Source organism: Salvelinus fontinalis, chromosome 2 (genome assembly GCF_029448725.1).
Source record: "Salvelinus fontinalis isolate EN_2023a chromosome 2, ASM2944872v1, whole genome shotgun sequence".
Taxonomy (NCBI): Eukaryota; Metazoa; Chordata; class Actinopteri; order Salmoniformes; family Salmonidae; genus Salvelinus; species Salvelinus fontinalis.
Genome location: NC_074666.1, coordinates 17962398 through 17979816, shown reverse-complemented (window position 1 = coordinate 17979816; position 17419 = coordinate 17962398). Strand labels below are relative to the sequence as shown.

The following is a 17419-nucleotide window of genomic DNA, read 5'->3' as shown; positions in this document are numbered from 1 at the left end:
TTACACAATTAACGCACATATTTGAATGCACTAGGTCTACACTACGTTAAAATGTAATTGCTTAAAACTGGTGTGGCCTCCAAACATAAAATACATATAGCACTATTAATCAGAGAAAGGCAATAAGCATTTTGTCGCAGAGATTCAAAGAAAACCGCACACTTGAGTGGTTATTCAGTTAATATTTATTGCTCAAGATGTTAAACCTGATATGTCAATAATTAGTAATAATCCCTGCATGGCATTGACTGCCATTAAATATTAGCAGGCAACCAGGTTCTGTACGTTTCACAGAGCCAATATAAAATGTCAGGAAGCTGTTTAATAATATACAGGCCCACTGCTTATTGAAATGCATAATCTTGCACTTGTCAGTTGCCATCAATTAGGCTTAGAATCAAGTTTGCATGTTTAAAACACCCCACATTCTTTTCTGAAGTTTGAACAAGGTTTAAAGATGACTTTGGGTTTCGGCATACACCTCCAGCTGCAAGATGGCTCTAAAAGGGACCTTATTTACTGAAACAAGGAGCAGTCAGCTCATTGGTAACCCTTCCAGGAGCTTACGTCAATATTTGACCCACCACTGTTCAAATATGTGACCGGTTACAGGATCTGAGGCGTTTGACACTCGTTCATACTTCACAGTAGGGACGTAAAAAAAATAATATGGACACATATACCCCATACAGTATCTGCAGCAGACAGAGAACTTAGTTAATGCTGTTGTTCAAGATCAACACAAATGACATACCCTTTTTTTCAGCAACCAGATACCCCAGTGTAATCAGACATCCAAGCATATCATAAAAACACAGCTCATTGATTATGTTTTCATATGGGTTGTTGAGGGGAAATCCAATTGGCACCTCTTTATCTCATTTTAATGCCACTCAGCAACATTCTCAAGTCCTCCGAAAACACCAGATGATAGGTATAGATAGCACAGCTACTGCCGTCCTGGGACAGCAAGTCCCAAGTCATTCGAAGACTGGTCATACCTGAAAAATCGACAATTTCCAAGAGGTAACCCCACTACACACAGTTTGTCGTCACTACACAGGTAGAAGAACTGTTATCCAGTCTCTTCAAAAGCCTTGTAAACAGTAGGGCATCTGCCTACCATGTCCATGTTGAGTACTGCCATCATGTCCATCAGAGTATAGCAGTCCTCTCAGTAGGTTCATTCAATGAGAATAAAAACAGTAGTTGGCAGGGAATTGATCTTAAAACAACTCATTTAATTTACCTGCTTAAATAAAAGTACAATCATTAGCTAGATAAAATCCCAAAGCAGTCAAACCATTCAGATTTCCCAAAGATGTATCATCCTTTCTGTTTAGACAATGTTTAAAGCGCTGATATGTTACATTACATTTTTAAAACAAAAAACAGCAAAAGCGCATGAGTGAATGACCCCTGTGTTTTTAGTGAACACTGCAACAAGTTAGCCTTGAGGTAGTGTCACGTTCGTTCCCTCTCTCAGCATGATGTCATTGGGGTTCCATTTTCCACCTCACCAACCCCAGGCAGTTGTAGTGTAAGGAATCTTTAGATCGGAAGACTAGAGCAAATTGCACTTAATTTTAAAACACTGCCATATTTAAAAGAAAAGTGATAATACAAAGCAAAAAAATATTTTAAAATGTTAATATCAAACAGAAAATTGCAATTTTCATGTTCTCCATGATGCCACTGCACTGTTTTGAAATAGTGTTTATGGTGGAAATTCCCAATTCTTTATTACCAACTGTAATTTTGGACTTTACAAAACTGTATGAGATAACCAATGACATCAAAAGATATAATTTACACAGAACTGCCATAACTGTTGATGTCTGAAATGTTTAGTCTGGCATAAGATTTTCACAGTAGCTCTGAGGTTTGTATGTGAATTTACTTTTGATAAGATGTCTTGAATTAAAATGTTAGGCTTTATCATCTCCCACTAGTATCAGCCTTGCAGTGGAACAAACTAACTCCCTTTGTCAACACAAACTCCTCTCTCAATCACAAAGTGCCTACACAAACTGCTTGCTATTTATACAGATTATCTCTATCACAAGAGCAGTTCAAGTAATTGCTCTTAAAAAGCTGAAAAATCACACCTTGAGTGTAAAACCTAGAAAATGTATCTAGCAATGTGTGCAAATCATGTCAACACCACTCTTCTCTCCTTCTTTGGTCCCTCTGGGCCACATTTCAATCGGACCCTTTAAGAGGTCAAAGGTCAGGGTTGACCTCACTACCAAATATTTTTTTAACTAACCCAAGATAGACCAGAGCCTGTCGTTTCCAATGGGAGCAAATGAATCATACTGGGCAGAACAAACAAGGAGGTGGGCAGAGCCAAGCACGAGCTAGTGAGATCTTATTGGCACTTTATAGAATTTATTTTAATATTTCCGTTAGGGAACGCCTACTCTGAAGTGCGCGTGTGCAATAACCCAATTCGCCTTTGCACTCCAAAACAACGGCATTTTCAAAACTTTGGCAAAGGTTAAAGTCTACAAAGTGCAGTCCACTCGGTTTGTTACCGATTCTAGTTATGGAAGCAGAAAACTGTATGGACATCAAATGTTTAATCAATGAGAAAACTAGCAGAATGATGGCCAAAATCCATCTCACTCCATCTTCTCCCGCTGACGACCACTTGGCTTTCTCTCATAACCATATTTGGTAATGAGTGGAAACACCAACCAGATGCTTCACATTTATACATCCGGTGAAATATCTGTCTCATTGTTCTATCTGTGTTACTACCCTCTAATAGGATGAGGGTGCAGGTTGGCCACCAGTAGTTATTCTTCTGGTTTAGAAGGCCACAAATACAGAATATGTTTCAAGAATGTTACAAAACAATTATCATGAAATGGCATGGAGGTGAAGAAAAAAAACATTTCAAATTAGCATTACCCAAAAACAATATCAAATATTTCTGCTCAAAAAAAAAGTGAGGTTGGTGGAGGAGCAGAAGGGAGGGAGATAAAGATAATATTTTACCTCCATACTGCCTTCCAACCAGTAATGGAGGATTCACGGACCGCGAAGTGGAGTCTCTCAGTCAGTGCAAGGTGGTAGAGGTGGAGGCAACGTGGGGTGATGGAGGACTATCTGAGGGGAAGGAGAGGGTGGCGGAGCGGGGAGTGGAGAACTATCGGAGGGGAAGGAGAGCGTGGTGGAGTGGAGAACTATCGGAGGGGAAGAAGAGGGTGGTAGAGTACTATCGGAGGGGAAGAAGAGGGTTGTGGAGTGGGGAGTGGAGAACTATCGGAGGGGAAGGAGAGCGTGGTGGAGTGGAGAACTATCGGAGGGGAAGAAGAGGGTGGTGGAGTACTATCGGAGGGGAAGAAGAGGGTTGTGGAGTACTATCGGAGGGGAAGGAGAGGGTGGTGGAGTGGCGGGGTGGAGGACAATCAGAGTGGAAGGAGAGGGGTGGTGGAGTGGGGGGCTGGAAGACTATCAGAGGGTGGTAGAGTGGGGGGGTGGGGAACTATCGGAGGGGAAGGAGAGGGTGGTGGAGTGGGGGGGTGGGGAACTATTGGAGGGGAAGGAGAGGTTGGTGGAGTCCTATCGGAAGGGGGGGAGGGGGGGGGTCATGCTGCATGCTGCTCCCCCGGGGTAGGAGCGGGTGTCACTGTTTGGGTGGCGGTGGAGCCGTTGGCTGTGCTCTTGCTCGTGGGCAGCAGCTTGCGGTTCAACATCCGGCTGAAGGTGGACGTGCGTTTCTCCTGGTCTACCGTCACAGGCTGCTCCAAGTACACCAGGTCGTTGTGCGACTGGCTCATCCCCGGGTCTTTGCACTGGCGGCGCCGGCGGAAGAACAGCTTGGCACTCCTGTGCAGGAAGCTGCCTCCTGGTGGGAGGGAGAGAAGGAAACCAGAGGAGGTTGTCCTAAATTAATATAATTAATTTTACATTTAAGTCATTTAGCAGACACTCTTATCCAGAGCGACTTACAGTTAGTGCATTCATCTTAAGACAACCACGTATCACAGACAGCTACGTTACTGAGGAGAAATGTACTTTCTATCAGTCAAGCTAGAAGGGGGGGTTAAGTGCAGGTGAAGTTTTTGTAAATTGTTTTTTGGGGGGGGGGGGGGTATTATTTAAGATACTGTTTAGAGGTAGAGTTTACGATGTTTTCGGAAGATGGCCAGGGACTGCTGTTCTAGCTGACAGTAACTGTCAGATAGTGTCGTCTACCCTCATAATCCCAGTCTATATTCACTAATATGATAGGGCAAAAAACGTGAATTCTTGTTTGCACAATGCACCTCATAAATTGGAGCCAAGTTATATGCAAGAGATACTGTGAATATGTGGGCCAACTTTCACCCTTAGTTTAGGGAACTTGACACACACTTCAATACAAAACCTTGCAAGATACATCCAGATACCTATCATTTTACCTTGGGAGGAGCAGAAAGGTGAACCACACCTTTATGCAAACCACATATTGATGAATTGGAGTAAATTAGGGTAAGTGGGTAAATAACACACACACACAAACACCATTGAACAAGGACAAAGACTCAAGCTGAAAACAAGGACAATCAAACACGGACAAGGTCAAAAAGAGAAAGTGGATTAACTAATAAATCTGGACTTGAAAAATAGAACCAACCATGACAGAATGCACCTATAACTGCTCTTACAACCAAACTAGGCACTGCTCCAGCCTAAAATTGAATGGATATTATACCATCTGAAAGCAAATGTGAATGTCACATTTCACAGATGGATAGCATTCTAATCTAGTCACTACTGTACCAAGCTACTAACAGCTGTTCGGGAGGTGACTTACTCTTCTGGAAATCATTTCTGATTAGTTTCCTCTAAGACGGCAAAGAAGAAAGTGACAAGGGAAGACATGATAAATTGTGTCAGGAGGAAGGAACGATGAGAAATTAGATAAATGACATGGAAAGAGAGAGGGAGAGAAAGAGACACAGCAAACAACAGACAAGAGCGTTGACCAGGATCATTAGGATTTGAATAGTGTAAGACAGGTACCAAAGTGATATGCCCAGTAGAATATTGTGGGAGAGAATAAGGCCAAAATAAACCCAGCAATGAGATCTGTCTGCACAGGGCTGGCATGGGGCACATTCCATCAAATCTCACCTCTGCTCTTTTTGGATCCAGACTCTGAGATGCATAGTGACATGGAGGTTTTGTCTGGATCTTGGTCTGTGCCCTCTCCTGCTTGGCACTCCCAGTCCTCCGGGGCCTGCTGGGCCACTCCACTGGGGCCCTCCTGGGGGTCTGACGACACCTCCGGGGGTTTGCTACTGGCTTTTACTACTGATGCAGTTGCCACAGCGATCTCCTGAGATCCCCCCTCCGACATAGAGGCATCCATCGCAGCAGCATAGCCCGCCATCAGAGCCATCTCATCATCCTGAGACAGAGGAGTCTTGGAAATGGAGTACAGAACAGAAAACCCACTGTTAGAGGTAGAGTGTACTGCCTAGCTGCTTTGTAAGGTACGTCTTTGGCTTTCAGAAAAGCCCTATCCAAATCCTATGTATTATGGTACCTTGGTCACTCCTGAGATGATGATGGTGCTCTTCTTGACCGGGGACTTGAGCTTCTGCTTGGCGGACTCGTGGAGCTGGCGGATGGCAGCCTCAGCCACGGGGTCAGTCCCGTTGAGCATGAGTAGCTCTGTGTCGGAGGAGGACAAGGCCTTGCTCCCCATGATCCCCAGCACGGACGGCTGCGCCGACACCCTCCGTCCTGACACCTTGGACTTGGTGCCGCTGGGAGGATTGGAGGGGTTCTCTGAAAACATACAAGATCACTTGGATAAGTGGCTTACAAACTAATAACTTATACAAATATTATTTTCTATTTTTGATACATTTGATTTAAAATAATCTGAGCCCATCTCCTGTAAGCAACATCTCATAGTAAGGCTTAGCCTAGACTAGAGACAGTAATTTGTGTCAAAATGCCTGAACATCAAAGCTCCAGATAATGGTTGTCTGTAGTATGTGGATAAGAAGGACATTCAAATGAGTCTCTTATTGCCATATTTTTGGTGTTCCAGCTTAAAACGTGATTTCAATACGTACGCTGGGTTATATTTAGTCCAGGCAGTAGTGGTCGACCTGGTTTACTCTTCACTGCAGTGATTGTCGTGACCACAGTACCGCAGGGCATGACCGTGCGGTCCATCTCCACTCTCTTAGTGGGGGCTGGAGTAGGGGACTGCCACGACCGCACCTCACTGGGTTTCAGGTATGTCAACTGTGGTACAAGAGAAAGAAGGTGAAGACATGATTATCACACATGTTCAAGTATAACTGGTTGGAATGTCAATAAAACTTCAAAAACATTGTGTGAAACATTAATGTGTTGGATAGACATGAATATGATATGCATTAAGTAGTTAAAAAGCTAGTTCTTACCTCAGTAGTAAGTGACCCTGTCACTTGATCTTTGGTCATGAGTGTAAATGTTAGCTGTCCTTTGGGCTGCTTCTTCACCAGATCAAAAGGCACAGACACTTGACCCAGTAAGGAGTCTGTCAGGACGACAAAACATCCCAATCAGTTTGCTATTACAAGACTTCATACATAGAGGAAAAATACATGAGTCAAATGGCAGACAACACAATACAGAGGACATTTTAACTGTCAGACAAAGCTTTCATTGTTGTTAAAAACAACTCCAAAGTAGAACTATTTTGGGTGCATATGGGACAGATTATTAGCATCATTCCCTCTCCCTGTACCTAAAGACAGAGATTCAAAACAAAGATACACTTACTCTCCTGAGGTTTCCCATCATCCAGCAGCTGAATTTTCAGCTCTTTTGATCGTCCATTCAGCTCACTGATGAGAGAAAGAGAAACATTCACTAAACTGAAAATGAGTAACAGAAAGACAATGAGGGAGATAGGAGAACTGTGGGTTGGATATTACGCAACCGGTGGCAAGTGTTCACTAAGCGATTGAGCTCACAGGCTACAAATTAATTTTTGTTTCCCCTATAGACCGGGGTCTGTAAAGACTGTTTCTGGCAGCATTGGAGCTGGACTCACAAGATGAAGGGCTGGTCCCAGGCTGGGCTGGCTGTGTTCTGTAGGACTGAAGTGGAGAGTTTCTGTGGAGGGTCATCTAGCTGCAGCACACACAGGCGATTCAGACTGCCTGCAAAGAACAGAAGATGAGTTTAACAGAAATGCATGTTCACATACAAATCAAACATTGGGGTTGGGGATAATGAAACACTAGTCAATACAGTACACTGACAACTCAATTTAGGAGCATTATGATTTTTGAACATTAGATCAAATTCACTTTAGATGTCTGAACCACAGAACTAGAATGAGTTCATTCTACTTCTATGGTCTGAACACTTTAGTTTAATAGCATGCTAATAACTTTGAGTCACTTCTGTGACCAGTACCTTTACATGTCAATGGCTGAAATAAAGCAGCTCTGGCTATCAGGCTTGTAACAGAATGAATAATGCATCAACTGGTAGAGACACAAGTTGCCCTGGCCATTGGCCAACTAAAAACTCAGCTTCAGGCCAGACTGAGGCTAAGCTAAGGGGAATGGAGCCATTACAAGATAGCAGGAAACTTCACTAGTGACTGGCAAGCCAGACTGAAACTCAATGAAAGGGACCTGGATTGCTTTAATTCATTAAATATCTGCAGTTAGGTAGAGCCTTTCAGACAGCACACACAAAAAGCTGCTGCCTCTAGTTTTGGGTCACAGCCAATTTCAAAAATCCTACCAGCATAATTGTCCACTTTGCTTTAATGAAAAAGAAGCAACTGGGGTGAGAAGTGGTGAACGCCACAAATTCATTTATCAACGGTAATCTATTCAGGGAGATACGCTCTGCCCCTGCTGTGCTGTGATGAGCTGCAGCTATGACAGCCCTGCTACTGTAGGAGAGTTTAGAACCACAGTGATTAGGGTTCAACAGAGGTCAGAAAAGAACAAGTCTCAGTGGCTCCTTGGGTTCCACGATGCAGTCATCTCTTCTGGCAGCCACCTCAAGATGAGGCACATTTGGAGCTGTAACAATACTTCAGTGTTTTGATCATGTTTCCATAGATGAACCAGGTTGTGACCCAGTGGTCCCTCACCTGCAGCACCGTCCTCTTGCTCCTTACACGTCACCCGGATATTCTTTACCAGCAGCTTCCAGTCGTGAGCACGGGGGGGCTTGGGCGGTGATGTCACCTTGTTACGTGCCTCCTAGAAAAGGTGACAGAGAACATGGCGATACTAGGCACTTCCATATGCCATGTAGTGCAGAGTAGAAATGTAGAGCTAGAGGGTGTGCAGGCTATTGTTCCAGATCAGCACTAACACACCTGACTCAAGAACGTGGGGTGTAGAGACTAAGCAACCTATCAATGTTGCTATGTAAGCGCTTCAGCACATCAATCAATGGAGAGGTATAGAGATGGCCACAGGGTGACAGGAGCACGATGTGCTGACGCTGTGTTTTTGTTGTCGTATGTCTTCCTCTCACCTTGACCTCTGTGGCATGAGCAGGCCTGCAACTCAGCATAACGGAGGGACGCACCGCACACAGCAGCTGTCTCAGCCTGTCCTTTACTGCAAACACACTGGGGCCTGTGGCATGGTCCTGACAGAGACGTACAACAAACAAACCGATCAACTATCCCATCATATCACTAGCAATCATCGCCATTACACTTTGACTTGTCTGGACTGATGGTTTTGGGATACATCCTAAAGGAACATGTTCAGGTTTGCAGTTTACACTCAAGAAGTATTGAAACACTTACGTCGTTTTTTCAAATGTGTATTGCCTTTTTAACACTACAACTGAGACTGTGGGCTGTACCTGTGTGAAGCTGGGGCTGAGGTGCAGGTCCCAAGTCTCAAGATGGCACACCCCCCAGACCACCTGGACCTGCCCTTCAGGCTCCCTCATCTGCAAGTCCAACTGGGGAACAGAGGGCAACAGAAACACCATAAGCAACAACACAGTTACACACACAGCTCAGAGTGCAAGCCAACACAATGAGCTGTAATTGAGCAGTCCAGCACAGAGAGAGTAAGTGAGAGAGAGGGAGTGAGCGAGAGTGGAGGTGATCGTCAGAGGTAGGACTGTACTAGTGACTGGGCCATCCTAGGGCTGTTATGGTGACTGTATAACCAGCACACCGGCAGTCACGAGTCATGACTGCAGTCAAATTCCATGTGACAATTTAACAGTAACTAGGCTTCTCCAAGCTCTGATGCTGCTACTGGTCATTAGTAGCATACCAAACTTGTTAACTGCCTGGTACTCAGCACTCTATTGTCCCTCTAATAACTCTGACATCAATGCAAATGTAATCGAAAATCTAATCAAACACTTAATGAGAGCCCATGAGCTCATGTTGTGCAACATTTCTATAAGCTATGCAATTGCATGAGTTTTGATGGCCTCTACTAAAAAGAGAAGGATCCCATCAGCTTTCTATAGGTTAAGCCTACTATATTTATTTATCCACTTTACTAATATTAAACCCATTGCTTCGTTTTACAATAGGAGTATAGCCTAATTGGCTAGCATAAAAATTAACCACAGGAAAAACGTCCTCCATTCACAATTTAAGTGCAGAGATTTTTTTGTTCCGAGACAGGTGCATGATAATGGTCCTTCCTAAATGAAAAGTAATTTCTGTGGTCACCACCTGCAGAATCACTCCTTTATTGGGGGTGTCTTGCTAATTGCCTATAATTTCCACCTTTTGTCTATTCCATTTGCACAACAGCATGTGAAATGTATTGTCAATCAGTGTTGCTTCCTAAGTGGACAGTTTGATTTCACAGAAGTGTGATTGACTTGGAGTTACATTGTGTTGTTTAAGTGTTCCCTTTATTTTTTTGAGCAGTGTATATTCTGGTGATCCGACCAACTGAACATATGCGGTGGTACTTAAGGTATATTATGTCAGTTCGGTTGCCCTCTGACACATTCTCATCAAGGATTGAATGACATAAACTCTACTGTGGAAAGTCTAAATGTCAGAGATATCGGATTCACATGGAATTGTTGTTTAATTCAAATGTTTGAATATGACATTATTTGTGAAGAGATGAAATGTAATTTTAGCTTCAAAATGAGAGATCTGTGCTTTCATAAGTTTTCCTCTGCTCACAGTGGTCCGCCCCTGTGAAGAGGCATGGGTTATAAACCTTTCAGACACACCCCTCTCCCTCCACTATAAAAGCCATTTTCCCAGAAAATAACTTTCTGTTCCGGGTACTCTAGGATGACGATCCAGTGTCAGAATGGTTCAGATAATCACTATAGATGAAGCCAACATCAGCATGGACTTTGATTGTGAATGGTATGAACTTTGAACACGTATTCACTACAGAAGTGATATCTCCTAGCCTTTGAGTTAGCAACAGCTAAACGCAGGTTCGGAAGGACAGGAAGTATCCCGTCTAATACACACAACGTTCCCGTGACTACCAGAGACATTCTTCAAAGGACAAAGGACCCGGGTTGGCGACACAGGCCATCTACCACCAACCTACTGAAGCGCAGCTCAGAGTAAATATTGATTGCATTTTCCTCTTCAAATGGGCGGTAATTTAGAATGCATAAGATACTGTATTTACGATAGCACAGCTCGCCTATGTTCAAGTCTCCCGCGCTTTCACTAGGACTCCCCCCCTTCCCTTTGTGTAACAAGCTGTCATATCGATTCTGCCCGCTAGGGACGTTTTCCTGTATGACGTAATTTGTGATCAAGTTATGATTTAATTGTGTATGTGTGTTTCTGTGTGATTAGTTAGGTATTTAGTAAATAAATCATTAAACCCAATTTTGTATTGCTGATTCAACTTGTTAGCCAGGATTCTTGCAGATAATCAAGGACTTACAACTTTCAGATGAGACTGAATAAAATGACAATTAATGTGACTGCTATTTAGTAAAATATTACTAAATCTTTAAGAGTTTATTCGAAAGATAACAGCTCTATAAATATTCTTTCGTGGTGTCCCTTTCTAGTTAATTCATATTTACATGATTAGTTCAATCAGGTAATATTAATTACGGAGAAATTATTTTATAGAATAGCATGTCATAGCAATTAATCTGGCATAGTCAAAGACACGACACCACCAAGACAGTCGTTAAGAGGGCAGGACAAAACCTATTCCCCCTCAGGAGACTGAAATGATTTGGCATGGGTCCTCAGATCCTCAAAGTTTTACAGCTGCACCATCGAGAGCATTCTGACTGGTTGAATCACTGCCTGGTATGACAACTGCTCAGCCTCTGACCGCAAGGCACCACAGAGGGTAGTGCGAACGGCCCAGTACATCACTGGGGCCAAGCTCCCTGCCATCCAGGACCTCTGTACTAGGCGGAGTCAGAGGAAGGCCCTAAACATTGTCAAAGACTCCAGCCACCCTAGTCATAGACTGCTCTCTCTGCTACTGCACGGCAAGCGGTACCGGAGCACCAAGTCTAGGTCCAAGAGGCTTCTACCCCAAGCCTTAAGTATCCTGAACACCTAATCAAATGGCTACCCAGACTATTTGCATTGCCCCCCTCCACTCCCCCTCTTTTACACCGCTGCTACTCTCTGTTGTTATCATCTATGTATAGTCACTTTAATAACTCTCCCTTCATGTACATATTACCTCAACTAACCGGTGCCTCCGCACATTGACTCTGTACCGGTACCCCCCTGTATATAGTCTCTCTATTGTTATTTTACTGCTGCTCTTTAATTACTTGTTACTTTTATTTCTTATCCATATTTTTCTTAACTGGATTGTCGGTTTGGGGCTCGTAAGTAAGCATTTCACTGTGAGGTCTACACCTATTGTATTTGGCGCATGTGACTGATAATTTTATTTCATCACGTGAGTCACATGAAATGCCTCCACTGCAATCATACTACAGTAATGTTAGAACTGTGTGATTTACATAGCCAAAGTGCACTGAGCCGCACAACCACAGAGCGTGTGAGGCAGAAAGAGAAACACACACTGTCTCAATATACTGTATAAATACACTGTGCACAAAAAAACATTAAGAACACCTTCCTAATAGAGTTGCACCAATTTGTTGGGGCATGGGCTCTACAAGATGTTGAAAGCAATCCACAGGGATGCTGGTCCATGTTGACTCCAATGCTTCCCACAGTTGTGTCAAGCACGTACTATCATACCTAATTCAAAGGCACTTAAATATTTAGTCTTGCCCATTCACCCTCTGAATGGCACACATACAAAATCCATATCGCAAGGCTTAAAAATCCTTCTTTAACACACCCACGCCACCCCCAACACTGATTGAAGTGGATTTAACAAGTGACATTAATAAGGGATCATAGATTTCATCTGGATTCTCCTGGTCAGTCTATGTCATGGAATTCATAACGTTTTGTACACTCAGTGTATATCCATTCACAATTACTCATGACAAGAACAATTCTAGTGTTGGTTAGTCAGTCATTCGTCGCAACATACAAAAGGATGAAAATATTTCGAAAAGCCTGTCCCTAGGAGTTTTCCAGACCAAACCGAAGAGACCTGTAAAAAACAAATAGTCTCCTTCTGCACCACCCAAAAACAACAGCATATCCAAAAAAATAACAAAGGTGTCCTGACCGAACTTAATCCAGGCTTCAGATTTTTAAAAGGGATTGCTAACTAGCATTAGTGCAGTGACTGGAAGTATCGGGTAACTGCTAGCATGCTAGTAGATTCCCATAGACTTCCAGTCATTGTGCTAACGCTAGTTAGCAATGGCTCGCAAAACTACCTGTAACTTCCTTTATGCTGGACACAGATATATAAAAATGGTATCCACGATTCCATCTGACTCTGGGAAAGTAGATACAGGGCCTCATTGCCAAAATCCCCAAAGTATCCTATCAAACCTCGCACTGGATTTGTATTTATGGCAGATTCAAATCAGTCCCACAATGAGGCAACAAGTAAAGCACCTTATTTCAAAATACCTTTAATTCAAGCAGAGAGACAAAGGCTAGATTGCGTAAACATTGTGGGTAAACCTGAGACTTGGCTGTAAACCTGAGACTTGACTGTAAATCGTGCCCAGTCAGTTATGGGCCGTGCTACTAAAATAGATGAATCAAGCCATCTCTACTTTGTTTTGCATGAAAGAGAGCCTATCACTCAACGTCAAGACAATTATTTTTGGGAAAATTCTTAATTCCATTAGTATGTGATTGTGTCTGTGATTATACTCCTAACAATGAAAGTGGAGGTAGTAGGGAACCAAAAAATGAGGGAGCTGGGAACTCATCCCTTTCAGTATTTTACATGACACTGACAGTAATTTAAACAAGGTCTCCAGGGCATTTATCAACCTCTGGGTCCTCGCCATTTAATCTGATTCTCGTAGCAAAAGCGAAGCTCTGCTGAAGTGCGTCATGTTCAATAAATTAGAGCTTCCTCCATTAAGACAACCAGGAACCCTGCCACCTCTGACTCGCTCTCCCTTTGTTCGTATTAAGCATAGCTCCAATAGAAATGTGAAGGGATAGATTATAGCTGCAGATTTTGTGAGCACAACTGTTGTGTTCATTTACCTGCAGTTCAAGTGGAGATATCATTACGCTGTACCTACAGGGCTCTCCTGGAGACATGGCTGATGGTGAAGCACTGAGGGAGAACTGAAGCTTGTCCCCAATCACCTTGCATCGTGCAGCCTAGGGGAAGACAAGACAGCAAATAGTTACAATATTACCATACAATAAGCGAGGGAACACTCAAAAATGTATTTGAGGTAAAAAGGTGCTTGGTGCTAAACATGCCTAACTATGATTATGGTATTCTTGCAAACTGCATACGTGGCTCACATTACAATTGGTTAACCTGTAGTTTTTCCTTAATGGTAACAATGTGTGTTGCTTTTTTCAGAGTGTGACAACAATCAACTTGAAAGCTCAAACATGAAGCATCTCTTAAAGGCAGGTACTGCCCATTTCTCCCTGCTTGAGCCTCCTTGTCATTGGTTCCCTCGTCTCCTTATGGTGCTTTCAAGACACCTGGTAACTCTGGAAGAAAAAAAACTAGGTCAAATCATGACATCATTGATCTTCAGGTTGGAGCGCTAGAACGATGCCATAGTTTCCCACTTAGAAATCTGAGTTAGATGACCGTTCTAACGATTTTTCCTAGTCGGAGCTAGTTTTTCTCCACTCCAGAGGTCCCAGTTGTCTTGAATACACTGGAGTCAGAAGTTGGAGAACTCGAGTTCCGAGTTGTTTTACAGTGCTGATCTGTACTGGGCTGGCTATAAGGGGACCGGTACATAAGCTTCTTACTGCATACACACATACCAATGGAGGCAGCGCAAGGACACACCTTTGTTCACCAAAGTCTCTGGGAGCAAAAAACAATGAAGCAGCATCTGGATCTTGCATATTACAGAAAAGCCCCCCAAAAACTGAGCAGGCATTTAATAACACAGGCTAGTTTAAATCACTGCTTTGCTTTGTTTCTCCATACAAAATCTGCCAATGCTATTATTGAAAATCTTATTGATAACTTCTGAGAATGTTGTTCACCTTCCTTTTAGAAGAGGGCTGGTTATATGAGGATCCCATAAACTTAGAACTGGAGAGGAGGTAGTAAAAGTGTGCTTACAGCATGAAAACTGCAAAGAGGCTGCTATTGGCTCCAGCCAGACAATTTAAGGGGAGGGGGAAAATGTCTGTTAGTGCCAGTGAAGTTAATGGACATTGTGTAACTCAGGAGATTGGCCGCTGCAGACCTGAAATTAAGTTAAATGGCTGTAGCACCAGTAGAGCAGCCCCTCTACATTGAATTACAGTGGAAGAGTGGATTGACTACAAAGCCGGGTTATGACATTAGGGCATGTTGATTAGGAAATGGCAACAGCATAAATGCTTACTTTTCCAGCTGTAATGAATGTTAAAGAGGCCAACACTGCCAAAAGAAAATTTTTTTCATTGGCTATAGGAGGAGAATGAGGACGCTGCACTGGGATCAACAATGACAACATTGATCCAGATTCCTCATCTTAACTCACTCTTGATTTTAGTCAGGAAAAGAAGCATTCAAAAACAATGGTAAAACCATATCTGGGCTATAATTCATTAATGTACTGAGCTTTACATTGTGTGTGAAATTTATTGAGAACCATTGGATGAGAGACAGTCCCGGTGTATCAGACTATCTTACCTTCTGACTAGCAGACTTCTTGAAGCTGGACACTTGGCCAACCACCAGTTCTGATGACTCGAGGCCGTCCTCTTCTAATATTAGTTGCACTGGGCACTGTGTGAGTTAGGAGTACACCGATCAGGTCAGGAGGTGATCAGCAATAACTGTCATTATCTCAACATTACACTTAATTTTGACAGTTTCAATCAAAGAGTTAGAGAACATGGAAGAAATGGATCACCTTTACAATTTGTATCACGTTTACAGTTTGCAGCTACAGGGGCTTCAACTCTTGACAGTAACTTGAGAGATGACGTTTCAACAAGGCAGTGTCAATGTATGGGAATCAAGATTGTTGACACTGTATTCCGTGACAGGGAGCTTGTGCTGTCACATGTGTGCTCAAGTCTTGTTAGGTTCATACAGATCCTGTATTCATATATTGTTTGTTTGGCTACAGTGGATTCTTTGTAACGTCTACCAGGGACTATTTAAAAAAAAATGCGTAGCTACAATCAGCTCTGTAGTTTCCCAATAGTAATTTGTTAAGTGAAACAAGCTATTGGTCGACATGGGACTTCAATTTTTCAACTAACCTGCTATTAGCGATACTGTATTTGTTTTCGTTTAGGGGAAAGGGTATCTTGTAAATGTCCGTGTACATTTGCAGGTGATTCTCCAAAACCACAGAAAACTCAGAAAGATATTAAATCTACAGTAGCACCAAGAGCAGGTTATTTGAAAATTCCATGGTGGCGTTAACGGCCAGTAATGGAAACGTATGTATCACATATATGGCGTACAAACGGTAGCTAGACTTACCCCAGACTTCGTCGATTCATCATTCAAAGCTCTGCACCAAGCCCCTCTCCATTGACTTTTCCAACTGTTCAGTGAAAGCGCCCATCCCAACAGAACGTCCGCTTCCCCCGAACCAGCATTGTTTTGCTCAGGCATCTGTATCCGTAGATCGCTGTAAAAATACTGTACTAGATACAGTATCAATGTAATAATGGAGGCAATGAACAGTGTAACCATGCAAAGCCATGGCAAGTCTCCCACACCGGAATTTGAAGGGAGACTTTCTGAGTCCAATTCTCCCAAATCAGCATTTGGAAGATGAATTTCTGAGCCAGGCATCCTCAGCAATTTACTTGGTTAGCTAGCTATGTATTTAGCTAATAACAACGCCCCCTTAAAAGTAAGACCAGTACAAAAACATGGTCTGATGATCTTTGCAAGAAAGTCCCTGTCATTCAAGACAGCTAGCTAACGGAGGACTAGATCCAGCTATTATAGCAATGGGAGCTAGTCTTGCTACCACAAGTTCAACCACTGAACCAGTATGCAAGCTAATGTCAGCCTCTTGTCAATAAGATCCTGGCTCCTGATTGAGGAGCAACTTTAAACGAAAATAAAATACCCAAGACGAGTAACTTGGCTGGCGACAGACTTCTCAAGGATGTAACGTTAATCTTGCTATCTATCTGGTTTGAAAACTGCAGTCAGAAGAATGCTAGCTAGGTAGCTAAAAACAAGCAAGTAAAATACATTGTTTCCTTTATTGCAAGTAACGTTAGCTAGCTAAAATAACGTGAGTGATATTCTGAGTAACGTTACGTTTTACCAAGCTTCTAAGTAAGTTCCACAGCTCTAGCTGAACAACATTGTATCAAATGTCTGTCTTTGACTAGCTAGCCAACAACAGTAAGTTAGCTACACATGGTTACGAGCTTTTCATAAAAGTTAGCTAACTTCAGACCTTTCTTTCATTCGATTGCTAGCTAACGTGTAACGTTATTCTAGTAAATTGCAGTAGGTAGCTAGCAAGCAAGTTAGCTAGCTGCTACCCAGTAACACGTATTCCAAAATGTAATGTTCATGAATCATTTCTGGCGTCCATGGTGTAAAACAAAGTGAAAGTAATATGTGGCTAGCTTTAAACGACGGGGGGGAAATGATAATTTCGTGAAGTTCTTATAAAGCCTCATCTCAAACTTGCAGAGCATCTCCGATGACCGAAATCGAAAACTTGCCAATGCGATATATGTGACTTGAACTGTTATTCCCAGAGTGCATAGCGATATCTTAAAGCACCCCAAGTGCGCCCTGTTTTACCCTCAAGTGGGTCTTTTGAAACTATCAATTATATCTTCAAATACATTTTGTTATATAAGAAAATCAGCTTTCTGATGCGGAAATAACTGCAATTACATAGCTATTATCGATACACGTTATGTTACGTT

General features: G+C 42.7%; 1 protein-coding gene across 1 annotated transcript; it reads right to left on the bottom strand.

The window, feature by feature from the left end:
- Positions 1-167: 167 nt before the first annotated feature.
- Positions 168-17233, bottom strand: LOC129813154 (C2 domain-containing protein 2-like). The gene is made up of 13 exons (XM_055865395.1): positions 15996-17233; positions 15192-15287; positions 13574-13693; positions 8845-8946; positions 8506-8622; positions 8114-8225; positions 7052-7160; positions 6778-6842; positions 6417-6532; positions 6081-6255; positions 5543-5787; positions 5128-5419; positions 168-3856 (listed from the first exon to the last, which is right to left on the bottom strand). The coding sequence occupies exons 1-13, from the start codon at positions 16311-16313 to the stop codon at positions 3597-3599; spliced, it is 2127 nt and encodes a 708-aa protein (XP_055721370.1). The 5' UTR covers positions 16314-17233; the 3' UTR covers positions 168-3596.
- Between the last annotated feature and the right edge of the window lie 186 nt (positions 17234-17419).